Raw genomic sequence first — 18,198 nt, 5'->3', positions numbered from 1 at the left:
AACAACCTTTCTCAAGGTGATAGAATCAAAAGTGATAAAGCCAGAGATGGAACCCAGCTCTTCTCACATGTAATGAAGTGCTCCCTTTCTCCATGCCACCCTTGGTAAGGGGATGGATGGACCTCAGACAAAATAACACAGAGCCTCACCTCAGTTACAGACACCTCCATAAGACGGGTGATGGAGTCTTGATGGCTTACAACACCACAGAGCCAACTTTCTTCTCCCTCTGGCTGGTATACTTTGACCCTGTGACCCTGAACACTGTAGGGACCTAAAGAAGAGATCAGTCAGTACTGATTATTTTTGGCTAAGCTGTATTTCATGACTGTTCCTTAAAAAATAGAAACAGAAAGAAGACTTATTGGCACTTTTAATCCTCTTGTATAGAGTTGAATAAATGAGCAATTTCAGATTTACTATACACAGCAGTTTAAAAATAAAACATAGCTTTTCCCAGTGACTTTGGTAAATTTTATTTGGAGATTTCCTAAAATATCCTAGGTTCTGACACCTTATCTCAATATTTCAATTCTAGAAGTAATACAGGAAAGAGAAAGGCAACTTATAAGTCAAAAACTATAGATAATATGAAAATCCACTCAGACCTATCTGACATAAAAAAAGTAGGCCAATAAGTTGAATGTTCTATTTTGTTATGTTAGCATAGGAATGATACATAACCATTTGCCCTTTGCTATCTTACTTTCAATACAGTAGGTGGAGAATTCAATACATGAGGTTTGCAGCCTCTGCTCTAATAACAATCTGAACAAATATAGCACCTGTCTTCCTAAGAACATAGAGTTTCAAAGATATTACTTTATCAGCAGGTAATGTTACCTTACAATTTCAGCTGGCCCTCCAAGAACAAGAGTTTCTCTCTCCTACATATCTTATACATTTGAGACCATATAGTTAAATCACTGCTTAATTTAATTATCTTTCAGAGCTATAATTAAGCTTAATTTTTCTATACACATTCATATATATCTCTATATCTTATCCTGTCCCTTGATTTCCTTCTCACTGCTATCTATTTTTCCTCACTTTCTTTCTTCTCTCATATCTTTCCTTGATTATTAAACATCATTTCACACTGATACTTCCCTTCTCCAAAGAGGCCAGTTTTCCTACTTTTACCTATTTAGATTTAGTTTGACAAAAGAGAACTAAGAGCCCTATTTCACTGAAAATCATTATTATCATGAGGTCAGGAAGGACAAAGAGCAAATGTATAACATGAAGGGAAGGATAAATGAAGCCAGAGTCTCCCCTTTGTGTAGAATCTTGGGCAAAATCTGTATGTAAAATGAAAAAGTTAATAAATCTCTTTTGTTTTCATTCTCAAAAGTTAACATGCTCTTAATGTGAATGAGTCTGTGGACACCTTCCTTTATGAACATACCTTACACTCTAAGTTGTTATTTGTTGGTGTTAACAGTCTTTGGTCCGCTGAACCTTACAAGACAGTATGCTCAACAAGGGCAGAGATTTTCTAGCTTGTGGTTATATCCCCAATACCTTAACACTGTGTCGACTGCAAGGTTAGTCCTTAATAAATATTTAAGAAATAAAGACATTTTTAAAAAGACAAAATTGCATATTATGAAAGATAATACAAAAAGGAAACTGGTTTGAGGGAGATCCCATTTTTCTAATCCATTCTAGAGATCCAGCTAACTGGAGTTACTTGTGACACTACCCACAAAAAGAAGATAAGCACAGATATTTAAGAGTTGCATGGTGTTTTCACCATTCGATCACTTTCAACATTGGCCATACACCCGATTCAGAATTTAAGGACAGAAGACAATCTATTCTTACCTCGGCTGAATATCTCTTGTAGCTTTTGGTCACTGATCAAAGCATTAACTGTGTCTCTCAGAGCAGCATGTTCCAAAAGAATCTGGTTTTGGCTATCTGTTCCCATCTAGTAAAGATAAAAAAAGAAAAAACTGAATACTGAAATAAACAGCAATAATATCTAACCAGAAGAGAAAAAGTATACTCCTGAGGCGCTCTACATCAGCATATATCAAAATGTTCCAAAGAACCCTAGTCTGACTATAAGATGCTCTACAAAAGTTAAAGATGCTACAATCATTTAGGTTTAGGAAATATTATACCTCCCTTGAACAAGGTGGGAAGGGGGCAGGACATCAACTGCTTCCCCAGCCCATCCATTCAAAAATCTGTGTATGTTTGACTCACCCAAAACTTAACTCCTAATAGCTTACTGTTGATTGGAAGCCTTACTGATACATAAATAGTTGACTGACATATATTGTGTATATCATACATATTTTTCTGTATTCTTATAAAGTAAGCAAGAGAAAAGAAAATATTAAAATCTTGAGGAAGAGAAAATAATTTACAGTACTATGCTGTATTTATTGATACCCTATGTTCATGACGTCTGTTTACAAGATGAATCATCTGTCAATGCGCTACATCAAGACTGCCTTATTCAGGGCTTCCCTGGTAGCTCAGTGGTAAAGAATCTACCTGCCAATGCAGGAGACATGGGTTCGGCCCTTGATCTGGAAATATCCTACATGTCACCACAACAATTGAGCCTGTGCTCTAGAGCCTGTGGTCTGCAACTACTGAGGCCTGGGCGCCCTGGAGCCCATGCTCCGCAACAATAGAAGCCACCACAATGAGAAGCCCGCACACAGCAACTAGAGAGTAGCCCCCACTTGCTGCAATTAAAGAAAAGCCTGTACAGCAGCGAAGACCCAGCAGAGCCAGAAAAAAAAAAGACTGCCTTATATAAAACAAAGCACTACAGATGTTAAAAGTATCACTAACACTAGACATCTAAATGAAAAGACAGTGAAAAAAGTTCATATTAATTTACAGGTACTATATTTATTGACAAAAATCCATACACTAAGTGGACCGATGTAGTTAAAACCTGTGTTGTTCAAGGGACAACAGCATACTGTATCTTTCTACATACAACAGTATGTCTAAAGGCTCTGAGAAGACATGCAGAAAAAAACATGTTTAGGTAAATGTTCTTCATACTTATTTGACCATAAAACATTTTATTCCCTGTAAATCTTGTTATTTTGATACTTATCCACAATGCACTGAGTGCCTCTTCAAACAAGCACTAGGATTACAAAGATGAATAAAACAAGACTGATGAGACGGAGTGAGGCCCAATGAGTCAGGAAGACATTTCAACAACAAAGAAATCATCATTAATATTTCACAAAACACAGTTTAGTAAACATTGCTCTTGGCTGCCTCAATAAGACAGCAAAACTCTTGGAAGTCTCTAAATTTTAATGTTCAGACAATAACTCTTATGAGAAATAAATATTATCATCCATAAATTCTGAAACTCTAACTCAGATACTAGCTTGTTTAAACTACTAACCTATCCCTTTTTTGTAACTAAAAATATACCTAAGCTCTTCAATATTTAATGTTGGTTGGAACCAGCCCAAATTCCCAGCCTCCCTGCCACTGGCAAAGGTATAGGCCCTTCTTAGACAAGTTACAGAAGCAACCATCTCTGGGAAGTCAGTACTTCTAAGGAACTGTGGTCTTAAGTGTGAAGTGGTTTCAGGGTGAGGTGGGGGTGTGTAGGGGAGAAAAGAACCCTCAGTCACCAAATGTATTTTTCAAGGGAGCAAAGAAACTTTAAAAGCCACATGGATTAAAAAAAAAAAAAAAAGGCACATGGAATTACTGGGAGAAAGTACTTGCTTCAACATTAAAAGAGAAGAAGAAACACTCTATTTATAATCAACAGAGAAATTAGCAGGGAGAGAAATAAATTCAGGACTAGACCAACTGATAAGTACCTGGAACAAATGCAACCCATTAGCATCTGACAGGAAACGAAGCTCTCGATCCAGAAGGTACTCAACCGGAACCACAGAACCCAAACCAAGTTTATCTACCAGGGGAGTGAAAGTCTGTGAAATACAATGACAAGAAATAGATTAGTACTTGGTAGAGAAAATAAATAACAATTAAACTGAATATCTAACTGCAGAGAAAATATCCATTATTAACATATATCTTTCACCTCAGTAAATACAGATAAGCTAAAGCATAAGTTCTGAGAGTCATTCCTAACCCACCATCTGCCCTCAAATAATCATATGAAGCAAACTAGAGCAAAAAGTCAGCTCAACAGCCTTATTAACAGCTAAAAAGGATAAGAAGAATAAGAAATTCCTCATTCTCTTTTGCAATCTAACTAATCTTGTCAGGCTTCAAGAGGGTTACATTACAGTAAGCTCTCAGAAAAAAGAGTTACACCATTATCATCTCTAGAACTCTTGAAACCGTTGTGAGATTTCTAAAATGATCAGTGATATAAAAATGCATGGGTAAATTCACATTTAGTGTTTCATAAATAATCTGCCTACAAAAGTCACCCAGGGACCAAGATCAATTTGAGCTGCTTCTAAAAGTTCAACTGGAAAGTGGCCTTAAAAACAAATGAAAAGAGCTCAGTAAGTGATGATATGTATAATCAATGGGTTAAAAATGTTTGTTTTGAGCATTATTTAATTTGGTTAGTCATAGGAGAACTAGATTTTTGCCTTGTGAGAGTCTGAGCTAAGAAGTAGTACACAAAGTGTCTACGCTTCTAACTTATCCAACTAATAAGTGGGTGATTTAAAATGCTAAAAACAAAAAACTCATCATAAATAGTCTGATTTAAAAATGGTCATATCACCTGAATAGATATTTTTCCAAAAACAGACAAATGGGCAACAGGTACATGAAAAGGGGCTCAACCTCACTAAATTCAGGGAAATGCAGATCGAAACCACAATGAGTAATCACCTCACACCTAAAAATGAAAGACAAAGAGGAGGGGACCCTTGCACCATCAGTGGGGATATGAAAAGACAAACACACCAAGTACTGAAGAGGACATAAAGAGGGGGACCCTTGCGCCATGAGTGGAATGTAAACTGGCACAGCCACTACAGAGAACAGTACAGAGTTTCTTCAAAAAAATTAAAAACAGAAACTACCATGTGATTCAACATCCTACTTCTGAGTATTTATCCAAAAGAAATGAAATCATCACTATCTTGAAGAGATATCTGCACCCTCATGTTCACTGCAGCAATATTTACAATAGCCAAGACAAGGAAACGACCTAAGTGTCCAGTGATGAATGAATGGATAAAGAAAATGTGGTGCACACACATACACACAAATATTATACACAAAAAAAATATTATTCAGCCATAAAAAAGGAGGAAATTCTGCCACTTACAACAACACAGCTGAATCTCCAGGGCACTATGCTAAGTCAAATAAGTCAGACAGAGAAAGACAGATATGGTATGATTTCAATTACATGTGGAATATAAAACAACTGAACTCACAGACACAGAATATATTGGTGGCTGCCAGGGGTAGGGGGAGTGTGGGAAATGGGTAAAAGTGGTCAAAGGGTATAAGCTACAGTGAAGAGTAGATTCTGAGGATCTAACATACAGCACGGTGACTATAGTTAAAATGCTGTATTGTATACTTGAAAGTTGCTAAGAGAGCAAATCTTAAAAGTTCTTACCATGTATGTGTTGTGAGAAGCAAATTAGATAATATGTAGGAAGGTACTCTATAAAACAATGAGATTATTATACTTTATTGAGATTTTTAGAATGTTCTTGTTCTGCAAAGCTAAAAAAGAAAAGTTCTTACCACACACACAAAAATGTAACTATGTGAGACATAGAACTTTTAACCTTACTGTAATTATTATTTCACTATAAATATAAAATCATCACATGTACACAGACTTACTTATATAATGTTATATGTCAATTCTATCTCACTAAAGCTGGAAAAAAAGAGTTTCTATGGGAAAAAACAGACTTTAAGAATTACATTGTTTCATAATATTATTATGAGAAAAGAAAGGTGAAAAATTATTTAGAAACAAAGTATCAAATATTACTTAATATAAAACATTTCAGAAGGCACAGGAGAAGAGATCTCTCCCAATTTTTGCTTTAGTAAATTCAGAATAAAAGCCTGTTAAGGACAAAGCATTAGAGTCTGGAGAATTCTAAAGAGTTCAGCTATTGCATAAATACCATGTTGAATAGGAATAAAGCCCAAATATGCTTCTAGCCAATAAAAGTCACTCACCAGGGCTGGCCACTGTGCAATTGAGACTCGAGTGCCCTGGATAAGGACTGGGTCCTTCCGAGGTGCCCATACTAGAGACCCTTCCAGCAAAAGTACAATAACTTCTTCAGCGTGAACTTTAACCCAGGAGTGCTGCTTCCAGTTACAGCCATCAAATTCTACAAAGATCTGGAAAAAGAGACAAAAAGTCATCTTAAGGTTACATTGGAAAAATCCCACACTATAATATAAAAACAAACACAAACTTCCTGTTTTGAAAACTTTTAACTTGTTTTTAACTTCTTTTAATGGATTTCAATAAAAACCAATCTTACTTCAGAGCCAGGAAGTTGGTCTCATCCTCACTCTGAGAAGAGGCTACAGAGTTAAGGGGGCATTAGTTATTTACAGTTATTAATTTCTAGCCATGATCCTACTGAGATTTATAACTCTTAGTTTCCAATTTACATCTAAGTACACTAACTGGGGGCTTACTATGTATAAGGCCCCTATGCTAGGTTCAGGAATACGGAAAGGAATCTAGAACACCGGTCTCAAGGAGCTCATAGTCTAATAGGTAGAAAGACAAATTTTTTACACTTCTATTGTGAACTTTTAAAATTAATAAAGGCTAGAGTACTTATAGCCCACTTCAAAGAATTTTAGTTGGCTTTTGGGAAAGATGCAAGAAAATGATAAAATATAAATTTGCAAATCAGGACTAAGCAAACTACAACAGGAAGTCACTATTAAAGTATAAAAAGAGGGAAAACTTATGAAGAGAATAAGGATCTATACAGCTCTATGACTGAGGGATATATGATGAATGATGGATTACTGATTTGGCTCTGAGCTTCCTAAAGGCCAATCTGAAAATGGAGAGGTCAGTTGCATTGTCTTCACTGTCTAAAAGGAGAACACAAAGCAATGTCTCATGGAAGCAACACTTTCCCAACCACTTGGCTCTACAAGAAATTTCTCATATCACACTTCCAAAGGTAACAATGTAGGGCAATTAAATTCATTACACAAAGTTCTAGGTTTATTACTTGTAATATGCTAAGTAAGTTTCACATCTACTTAAAAAAAAAATCATGGGAAAATAAGGCTCAGAAGGGGAAGCACGATTTTTACAGAGAAAGAACATTAAACTGCATGATTTTTACAGAGAAAGAACATTAAACTACATTACATTTAATATATGAAGGGGCTCATTCACATATTAATATGTGTTCTGGGGGAATCATATACAACTTTAAGTAACTTGCTGACAACTGTAAAGAGTTGTATTCAAACTTGCATTTAAGTACAGACTCAGGAAACAAGAAAGGCAGTAATGAACAAAGCTTGGGGCTTATGTTCCTGAAGGCTTGGATTTCCGTCTTAACCTTAAGGTGTTAGTTTTAACTGAAAGCTTGAGCAAGTCACTCTTCGCTTCTCAAATCTTGGTTTCTTCCTTTGTGATAAGACATACCTCATGGACTGGTTGTGAAGACTAAATCAAGTAATAGATTCAAAAGTACTTTGGTCAATTGTAAAGCACTACTTGGGCAATAACATGCCATAAGATAAAACAAATAAGGTATAGGGAGTGTTCAGAAGCAGGAGAGATCACTTCAGGTGTGCAAAGGGAGTGATATGGGATGAGGTTAAAAAAAAGTCCCAATCAAGTTCTAGGATGGGCAGGAGCTACAGCACACTGTGGGGAATGAGTGGGCAATGAGACTAAAAAGATTAATAGTCAATGTGGAAGACACCAAATGTTGGGATAAAACTTGGGTTCATCCATCTGCCAATGGGAGATATGTATACGTGTGGGTGAATGTGTATACATGCAACTGCCAGTAAAAGGTTTCTGAGGTCAAAACATAAGCAGAACAGTTTGTTTCAGGACAATTCAGCTCAGTGGATGAAGATGGCTTAGAGTGGGAGTGGGGTGGGGAACAAGAGGTGTTCTTACATGACCTAGAGTGGGAGCAGTGAGACGAGGAAGGAAGTGACCAGGGCTCATGAGAGTTGATGAGTCATATCAATAAGCACAATGACTAGCTGGAATAAGAGTAAGGGAAAACTCAAAAATGACTTGGATTTTGAACCAAAGACTAGGAGAACAGCAGTCCCATTACTGTTCAGTGGTGTCATAACTGATGTCCAGAGGAGGCAATGACTGAAGGCCTTCCAAGTCATGAAAGGCTGTCGAAACCCTAGGTTGAGTCTGACCTTGAGTAACACAGTGCTCTCCTGGGCATAGCTTAGAAAACCAGAGGTTGAGGCTCTCTGGTGCCTGACAGCTAGGTGCCATGTACAGTGGTAATCTGCCAACTACTTTAAAAATCAACATGGTGCTGGTGCTGAATCGCTTCAGTCGTGTCTGACTCTGCACGATCCCATGGACTGTAGTCTGCCAGGCTCCTCTGCCCATGGGATTCTCCAGGCAAGGATACTAGAGTGGGTTGCCATTTCATCCTCCAGGGGATCTTCCCAACCTGGGGATCGAACCAGTGGCTCTTATGTCTCCTGCATTGGCAGGCAGGTTCTTTACCATTAGTGCTACCTGGGAAGCCAACTTATGAGTCACAAAATTCTAAGTCATACCAACATCCAAATACAGGGACAACACTAAAAGAAGTCATTGTATCAAAGCTGTGATGATTGTAATTCTTTATATAGTAATTTGAACATTTTAAAAGTTAGTATTCAGGAATTCTATCATAACACATCTGAAAACACCATGGGAGAGCTGAAATATTTGAAAGCCATATTTCACCTAATTTAAAGGCAATTATTTCCTAACCTTCCTGGGCAAAGGAATGAAGTATTGAACTTGGCAACCACAGTGCTATATGTTCTGGGATCAAACAACTGCTCTAGGCTAGCAATACAAATTTGTTTTGAGAGCAATATGGAATGTGGATATATGTAAACATGTTCTACCAGTATTCTGGCTTATTTCTGGCCCTAGCACTCTGTTCCACCTCCTAGCTAGAGATGGAAGGAGTTAGAATATATAAGGTGAAGAATCATTTCAGGTCAAAGTACACAGAACATGAACTCTTTAAATGGTAATGGCCAGGGACTTCTCTGGTGGTCCAGTGTGGTTAAGATTCCACGCTCAGAATGCAGGATGCCCAGGTTCTATCCCTGATCAGGGAACTAGATCCGACATGCTGCACCTAAGACCCAGTGCAGCCAAACAAACATTTTTTTTTTTAATGGCAGTGGCTAGGTCACAAAACAGGAAGAAGGGATATAAGCTAACGAAAATCAATGGTAGTGCTTGGACTGAGTTAGAGTTGGCCAAGGCAGGCTGACAATCTGAACAGAACAGAACTAAAACAGTTTATTTTTTTTCAAGTATTTCAAAAATTTCTACTATTAGAGTAAAAGTAGCAAAAAGTATTATTGTACAGCTAGAGCCTAAGGACTAGATGTGTAAAATATTTCCTTAGTTAAGGAGAGCTAGTGGTAAAACGCTTACTTTCATTTCAAAATCCCTTTCATGGTCTATATGTAATGCACATTCATTCAGTGACATTAAAATGAAATAAATTTTTTAAAAAATCAAGTAAGTTAACCTAAGTTTGATAAAATCAGACAGTAGTAGTCTGAGTAATACAAACTTTCATGCTAACCACATAATTATGTAATAATCAGTTTGGATTCTGGTCCTAAGGCCATCCTTACTACAATTAATAAAGGTATTAATTTATTCACTCACTCAACAAAAACAGAATGCCTCAGAAATATGCGTGTATGTGTGTGTGTGTGTGTGTGTGTGCGCATGTGCACAGAACACTTGCCAGGGCCAAGAAGATCAAGGTGAATAAGGTAGCACTAGGCAGGAAGGAATCAAACCCCAGATGAGTGAGCCAACAGAGAGGTACAGAAATTATTACAGAGGCATGTAATAAGAGCAGTAACGAAGACTGAACATATTAGAGAAGATATATGCTTTGGGAAACAAGAAAGGATTCATGGAAGAGGTAGTGGTATACAAACTGGATCTCAAAGGACAAACTGTATTCTTCTGGCAGAGAAGGGAGAGAAAGACTGCAGCAGGTGCCAAAGCAGAGAAACCTAAGAGCAGATTCGGTGTTCTAGAAGGAGGATGTAGCAGCTAGTAAGTTAGCTGTGAAGTGTTCTGTTGGCATGTTAACGGATGATAAATTGAAACCTGGTGGCAAAGGTTCTTGTTTGGTCAGCAGAGTGGGGGTTCTGTTGGTATGTCTGAACTCTCCAGTAGTCAATCCCCTCTATACCCTTCAGTCTGTCGCCCAGCTATTTCTCATAAGCCTGGCCCTGGACACATGAGAGTTTATGTTGTCTTCTATAGGCCTTGGGGGAGCATTTGACTGTTTTAAGCGGGGTGGGGGAAATGATGATGATATACACAGACATCTTTCACGTGCATTTTAGAAGGATAATACCATCTGAGCGGAAAATTTTCCCAATACTCAGTTTAAATAGGAAATCAAAATAGAAATTACAAAGTATTAAACATCCTTTATTCAAATTATGGGATAAGGACATTTTAAAAATGAGATGTATCTAATAGATGAACATAGAACTCTAAGATATATGGAAAAAAGCAAGCTGCAGATTTTTCAGGGAGTTGGGAGGACAGGAGAAGGGCTGGGATAGGAGGAATAATAGTATTATCTGATAATAAGGTAATACCTTATCAATAAATGTTCCTTTTTTGTCCTTAGACATATTATTTATATAATTAACTTTTTTTTTAAAGGAAAGAATTAACTTTGGGATCAGGTTTGAAAGGAACTCTTAGAGGCAAGAAACTGGAGGCGAGGAGACTAATTATAAAGTGATGAAAACCCAGGTTAAGAGATGTAAAAGGCCTAAACCAAGGTCTAGATCAAGACTGTATGAAAGAAAAGCATATTTGAGAAATTAGAGATAAAAGTAACAGGATATGGTAATGACTATGAGAAGGTAAGGAAAATGGAAACTTTCAAGGTTCCTAACTTTTCTTTTCCAGTTTTCCTAACTACATTCTAAATGAAATATGAACTGTTACAAATGATATTAGAATCCCAGGTGGCACAGTGGTAAAGAATCTGCCTGCCAATGTAGGAGGTGCAAGAGACAAGGGTTAGATCCCTGGGTCAAGAAGATCCCCTAGAGTAGGAAATGGCAACCTGCTCCAGTATTCTTTCCTGGAAAATTCCATGGATAGAGGAGCCTGGTGGGCTACAGTTCATGGGGTTGCAAACAGTCACATGCAACTGAGCACAGAAATAACCTGAATACAAACTCAAGTGTGTGTGTGTGTGTGTGTGTGTGTGTGTGTATGTAAATGGTTTTAGGTGCAGTGGAATCAGAAAGATGTGGATTTGCATCCCAACTTCCTCATTTCTTAGCTGTGGGAGCAAGTTACTTTAGCCTCTTTGAGCCTTACTTCCTTTGTCTATTAATAGGGACAGTAAATACCTCACAGAACTGTGGTAGAATTAAATAAAATAATGTGAAATGCCTAGTGGATCTTGGGCTTCTGATAAATATGCATTTCTTAAGCAAATTCATAACTGGTCAGAATATAAACTGGAATGGCTTAAAAGGAAAAAAAACTGTCATATATTAAGAATCTTAAGTATGTGTATATCCTGTATTTCCATAATAGCATTTCTGGCAATAATCCTAGGAAATCATAGTAAACACAGAACAGGCTTTATTCACAAAAACGTTCATCACAGAAATATTAATAAAGCATAAAATCTGAAACAATTTCAGTATCCAATGAAAGAGGAGCAGTTAAATAAATTAGCCAGTCAATAAAAACTATAAGATTTCTTTGAGAGCATTTATTGTTTCTTTCAGTTACGAAAGCAACACATGTTACTATGGAAAATACAAAAAAATGACAAAAAATTAAAATCACCTAAAATACAAAATTTTTTGGTAATACATGAAAATAACTGACATATTCAGTTAAAAGAAAAACTCAAAACTGAAAATACAGTATGAATTCAACTTAAAAAAAGATTAGACTATGTACCAAACATAGCAGTTTTTAATAGGTTGTGATTCTATACAGGGGCTTTATTAAAATAACTTCTACATTTTGTATACTAGACATGTTATTACTTGAGAATCAGAAAAACAAAACACATCTAATAACTCTGATGTAAATCACAAAAACCAACTGACAATGCACCTTGGATGGGGGTCCCAAATATAAATCCAATCATATAAAGAAGAACATCAGTCGTGAGTCAGTATCAGTAAAAATATACAAAAGAAAAAACCTTAAATATCAAGTTAAATACAGGGGGCCACTGAGTAGAAAATTCATAATAAATAAAATAAAAAATCAGAAATAAAAGTTAACATAATACTGGCTTCTAAATATTCTACTTAAAGTGAATAGTAGAAATGCACATGTTCCCTGTTCTTGATGAACTTACAATCTAGAAGGGCAGATAAGCTATATATCTTGTTATGTATCTATACCAAGAAAAATTAATAAATATTACAAAAGAAGTATCTCAACAAGTGATAAAGGAAAAACACTGGGATTTAGAAAGACTTGGAAGAGGTGTTTATTTCTCTTTACAGGATTTCAATGGACGACAAAATCAAAAGCAAAGGGTAAAGGGGGTATAAAACATGGAAGCCAGAAAGCACTAGGAAAGCAGAGGATCAGCAAGAGTGCATGTTGTAAATATCCATTTGGCAACGCCCAGCTTTCCTTGTCTGATTCTTTGCAGGACAAGGATCCCTCTTATCTGTAATTTGGTCTCCTGAGTAGACCAGGAGGGGGCTCTGTGCAGATCTCTGGATAGGTTTATCTCCCATTGTAAATTAATAACCTTACATGTGGATTTACAAATCAGTCTCAAGAGTTTGGTTAGTGAGAATCAGTTCCCTAGAGCCTGATTACCCCTGAAGACACAACCCCCACTCCACCCAGAGCTCCTGCCCTTGCAAAACTAAGCGAGGTCACTGTTCAATCAGGCAAGTTTTATCCAACTGCAGAACAAGGGTAAAAGACACTTTAGTAGTAGGAACAGTGGGATGAGGAGGGCTTAAAAACCACCAACCTGTCAAAAGCAGTGGAAAACTGAGAAACAGCAACAGGTGTTGTGTCCCCCAGGCCTTGAGGAAGCAAAGCCTACTGGAACCCACTCCAGCTGTTGCTGAGAAAATCACTAACAGAAAATGCCATGTTAGTTACCCGATTTAGGCAGGTGGAGGGGAAACTAAATCAACAAGAAGAAGGTGGAGAATAGAACTAGGCAAGTGAGTTCTAAAGAAGGGAATGAGTCCTTGACAGATGGAGAGTTAGTGAAACAACTCTTAGAAATAAATGCATAATAAACAAGAAAAAAATCTGACGGTACAGTGAAGGGAGAGGATGCTGGACAAAATGACCAGTGTACAGTGTGACCACTGGCGGACATACTGTAGTCTTGAAATAAATAGAATGCAAAGACAGTAAGATAGAAGTATCAAAAATGACATACACACATAAATGAAGACAAACTTTAAAAAGCAACTTACACAAAGCACTTGAGTGCCTAAAAAATTCAATAGTGGCTCAATGTTTCAAAAACAGACCTCCTGCTGTAAGGGGAGAGTTAGGATGAAAAGTGTGTGTAGATGGCCTCACACTTAACCATTATATATTCTTTTGGACCATCTCATTTTTATTTAAAGTTCTCTAAACCATACATTAATCCACAAAACATATTCTACTGACTTTAATAAACAGCATACTACAATATTATTCAGATTTTTATTTAGCTTAGGGATTATAAGCAAGAAAAGAATACTTATGGATAATCATTAAAGGCTGATCTAATTCAATTAGGGCTGAAGTTCTATGTGTGAACTTAGGTTGAGAATAAATAATATTAAATTGTATACTGGAAATTATTACATTATCTAGAAACAAATTAGACAGCTATTTTAAAGTCCACCTACTCTGACACAAAGAGGAGAGTTTTCAGTAAGAGTTTTTTCTTTTTTTAACAAAAAGCAGATATGCTTTCACTCCTCTTGGAAGATTACCAGACGGAAGAAATATGGTACTAGCCTGGACACTCCCACATCTATTACATCAACTCAAATCAAAGAAAAGGAGTACTTTAGAGCCCACCTTTCCTCTAGATAAAGATGAAAAAATTAAAGGGTTAAAAAAATTAAGGCAGATATGCTTTTACTCCTGTTGCAAGTTCTGGATAGCTGAGATAGGTAAGATATACATTCCAAACAATTCATGACTACTAAAAGCATAATTTAATTCTATCATATAGAAAGAAAAGGATGGTTTAGTTAATAAAATTGGTGGTGTCAAAGTGATTCCTACTCAGTAGGAAAAGTTACATTGTCCACCACACATGCCACTTATAAAAATATTCCAGATGGACTAAAGATCTAAAGGTAAAAAAAATGAAACATTAGAAAGAAAATTTGAAGAATATTTATACAGGCTCAAGGTGGCAGGGGTGAGGGTGGGTGTCTTCTTCCCAAGCAATTAAACCCAGAAGCCATTAAGAAAGGTCTAACAGACCTGCCGATATGAACATTTTATTTTTCTATGTGGCAAAGCAACCCTTAAACAAAGTTAAAAGACAAATGAGAGAAATGATACTCTTGACAGGTAAAGGGATTAATATGCCAAATACAGAACTTGAACAGAATAAGAAAATTTCCATTTTTTCAAGCAGGCAAAAACTTGGCATAAATAACTCATAAAAGAAATGAAAGAGACTAATAAACACAGAAAAAGATCAGTGGTCATGAAAATGCTAGATACTATTTTTTACTCATCAGATTGCAAAAAATGACAAAGACTGAAGACACCAGAGATGTCAAGGATGAAAAGAAACAAGCACTGCCTGCATGTGGGTGAGAGTATGAAATGCTATAATCTCATAGGAAAATAAACTGGCATTACCTAATAAAATAAAAATATATACATGTACTCCTTAACCCAACAATTTCACTCCTGGATGGCTAAACTAGAAATAAAACCATGATTATATAAAGACGTATATACAAAGATACTAACTGCATTGTAAGTGCTAAAAAATTTAAAATACCTTGAATGTCCATCATAAAGGGAAATGATTGAATAAATCATTGTACATCCATTCTATAATGTAGTTATCTAAAATGATGAGTAAGGTCATGGGTACCGATGCCCATGGTCTAATGTTAAATGGAAAGAAAAAAAAAGACACAGGCTACAGATATTGCACAGTATGATAGCATTTGCTTAAAAAAAAAATGAAAAAAAAAAACCCCCACCTTTTGTGTAGAAAGAAATGTTTTTATATTTTTGTACCAGTATTAAGAAGACACACAAGGCTTCTTCAACAAGTGGAAGCTGCTAAAGGATGCAGATTGTTGACCTTCCTGTGTATACTCTTGGCATTCTAACATTCTGCAAAATGCAAGTTTTGCTTTTATTATTCCAAAAAAGAAAAATCTATGTTTTTGTATGTCTGTGTATTTACTATGCCTACATATGTGAAGGTCCCAAGGTCTCTGTCACTTATATGGACCAATAACGATCCAGAACACAAAGAGGACATAGTGTTAGAAAGGCATAAAAATCCATAATACTAATTTTGCAACTAGATTTTTTTTTCAAATATAACAAGCTTATTTTGAAATACAAATAAAGTTACCATTACAAGGAAGAGTGAAAGGAAAAAAGATGTTTAACTACTTAATTCAAAATCTCAGTAGTTATTTCTCAGCATAGCTTTGGTGAGGAAAATGCCCAGCTATCAAATTCTTTTCAACAAAACTCTTGATCAAGATCCTGACTTATGGCTTTAATAATGCTTTCAAAAAAAGGGGGGGGGAGGGTTCATTAATGAATCAGGACTGCATTTTGAAAGATTTCTGGATCAAAATTATTTAGAAAGAGGATATTAATGGAGCCTAAAATTGCAAAGTGTTTGCAATCACTTCAAAAACTCATTCATTCAACCCTCAATTACTCATCCTTAACAGGGGGCGCCCTGCCATGCATTTCTCAAAACCAGGCATGCCTGAAAACATCTTAAACATAACTGAATGAAAATCTGTCCAATCACAGGCCAGCTGCTTGCAAACTCCACCCTTGAGTACAGGAAGAACACTTTTGATTGGAAGACAGTTGTGTTTACTACGGTTGTGTGGTGCAAAATTGGAAAGGCACACATGCCAAGGGTCCAAAGGAAGTCTCTTTAATGAAAAAGGAAAACAAACGGACAGTTCTGATTCTATAATAGTTGTTGTCATTAACTGAACCTCATCATCACAGCAGCAATTCTTGAGCAACTTTGCAAGCTAGTAAAATATTTTAAAGGCTGAGTTTTGTTGTCGCTTTTTTCTCATCTATGTTCCTTGATTATACATACGAGACAAGCATAAGCCTATTCTTAAAACCCCACACTGCCTTTGCTTCTAAATGCATACAGCTCCATCCAAGACCTCAACACAGTTGTAACACTTTGTTTTGAATCACTGAAACTTTTTACTTGGTTTGAGAAACCACTTCCATGGGCCCAGTGGCACAATTCTTCAGTATTTAGCTTAGTAGGTGTCCAGCATCTCCGTGAGCTTCAAAAACCACCGCCCTTTGGGAGCTCAGCAAACAACAAAGTGAATGGGTAGCCATTTCAGGTGCAGAGCTCATTAGCAATTCATCTGATGGAGGAAACAACTAGAACAGAAAACTTCGACTGAAAGGCTAGGACAGACTAAGTTTTTAGGTCAAAATATGCATTTAATGGTGGATCTTAACCTAAGTTTTGCATTCAAGGTGGTAAATTACTGGATCTAAGTGGGACACCTCTCCCCCAGTCTTAACCTAAAAAGCAGTCTTCTAAAGAAATCGCAAAGGAATTTAACTCCAAATCTCCTTGCTTAATCATCCTCTTCACCTCATTATATTCCTGATATCTCTTTAAAAATTCGCCCCACTAAAGCCTCACCAACTGTCCAAGCAGCCTTTTTCTTAAAGCCAAAGCCAGCCACAAACAAAACAACCCAGAAGACCTATATGGGGCGAGGCGGGGAGTCTAAAACCACTGATCGATAGGTAGAAAATGAGTATCAGAAACCTGCAATGTTAACATCAAATCTTACAAAATGAATTCCCGTTTACAGCGAAAAAAATATCTGCAAAAGCAAGTTCATCAAGAAAATTTTCCTTCTGGCTGCGATCTATTACAATCTAAAAGAATCCCCCTATTCTTCACAGCCTTATCTCAACACACAACCTAGGGCCGCTATCAGAATGAGGAACTAAAGAGGCTTGCCAAAGTTCAAAGACAACATTTTGTCGCTACATTAACAAAAATAACGCATCACGGACACGAATGCTAGTTAAGTTCTATTACTGAACAACTTTAATCACAAAATACACCAAGACAAGTATTCAAAAGTGGCCATGCCCCAACACAAAGTTTCAAAACAAAACCTCTCCCAAGGTTTGGGGGAGTTGCCCAGCTCGGAGATAAAAAGCACCACCCAACAGCCCCATTTGGCTGCTAAGACAGATCTCAAACTTATCAAAAGCAGCCACTACGGCAGCTCCTGTCACCCAGAAGCGCAAAGAGAGAGGAGCCTGAAGAGAGCTGGCCTTTCTGGAGACAGCCTGGCCGAGTCTGGCTCAGACAAGGAGGAAGTAACTGCCAGATAAAAAAGCCCTGAGCAGCTTCAACTGCAGCCTCTCGATCTCCCACAAGTGCCCACATTCCCGCCCCATTCGGGGCTCGGGGAAGAAGGGAACAGGGCGCAGGTCTCCCACGAGAGGCTGGAGACTACAGGTCCGCTTCTTCCAGGGGGCAGCGGCACACGGGCAAACTCTAAGGGGCCCCGGAACCCAGGGTGCTAGAGCCTGCTCCGTATGAGTGTTGGGGGGGGGCGGGGGACGCTGAGAAAGGGGTCGCTCAGGAGGCGGGGCCTGCCGGGTGGAGGCAGCATTTCCTAGCGCCCTGGCTGTCCCCCGGGGTAAACCAGGGCGCGCACCCCGACGCGGAAGCCATGCTGGCCAGAGCTCGGGGTGCCGAGGAGCCGGCGGGGGGCGCTGAGGAGATCTGGGGGCGCGGAACTGGGTCA

The 18,198-nt window shown here is 37.6% G+C and overlaps 1 protein-coding gene across 4 annotated transcripts in view; it reads right to left on the bottom strand.

Moving 5' to 3' along the window:
• The window catches only part of KDM3B (lysine demethylase 3B), a 58,883-nt gene that overhangs the window by 40,283 nt on the left and 402 nt on the right, over nt 1-18,198 (bottom strand). For all 4 annotated transcript variants that reach the window (XM_042250550.2, XM_027970282.2, XM_042250551.2 and 1 more), the window contains exons 2-5: nt 6,142-6,309; nt 3,822-3,935; nt 1,828-1,933; nt 150-274 (exon numbers count right to left, since the gene is read on the bottom strand). In XM_042250550.2, the coding sequence (XP_042106484.1) occupies nt 150-274; nt 1,828-1,933; nt 3,822-3,935; nt 6,142-6,309 (513 nt within the window). The remainder of the gene's footprint in view (nt 1-149; nt 275-1,827; nt 1,934-3,821; nt 3,936-6,141; nt 6,310-18,198) is intronic.

Source organism: Ovis aries, chromosome 5 (assembly GCF_016772045.2).
Source record: "Ovis aries strain OAR_USU_Benz2616 breed Rambouillet chromosome 5, ARS-UI_Ramb_v3.0, whole genome shotgun sequence".
NCBI classification, from domain to species: domain Eukaryota; kingdom Metazoa; phylum Chordata; class Mammalia; order Artiodactyla; family Bovidae; genus Ovis; species Ovis aries.
Note: the sequence above shows the minus strand (reverse complement) of the source record. Positions and strands in the feature narration are given on the sequence as shown.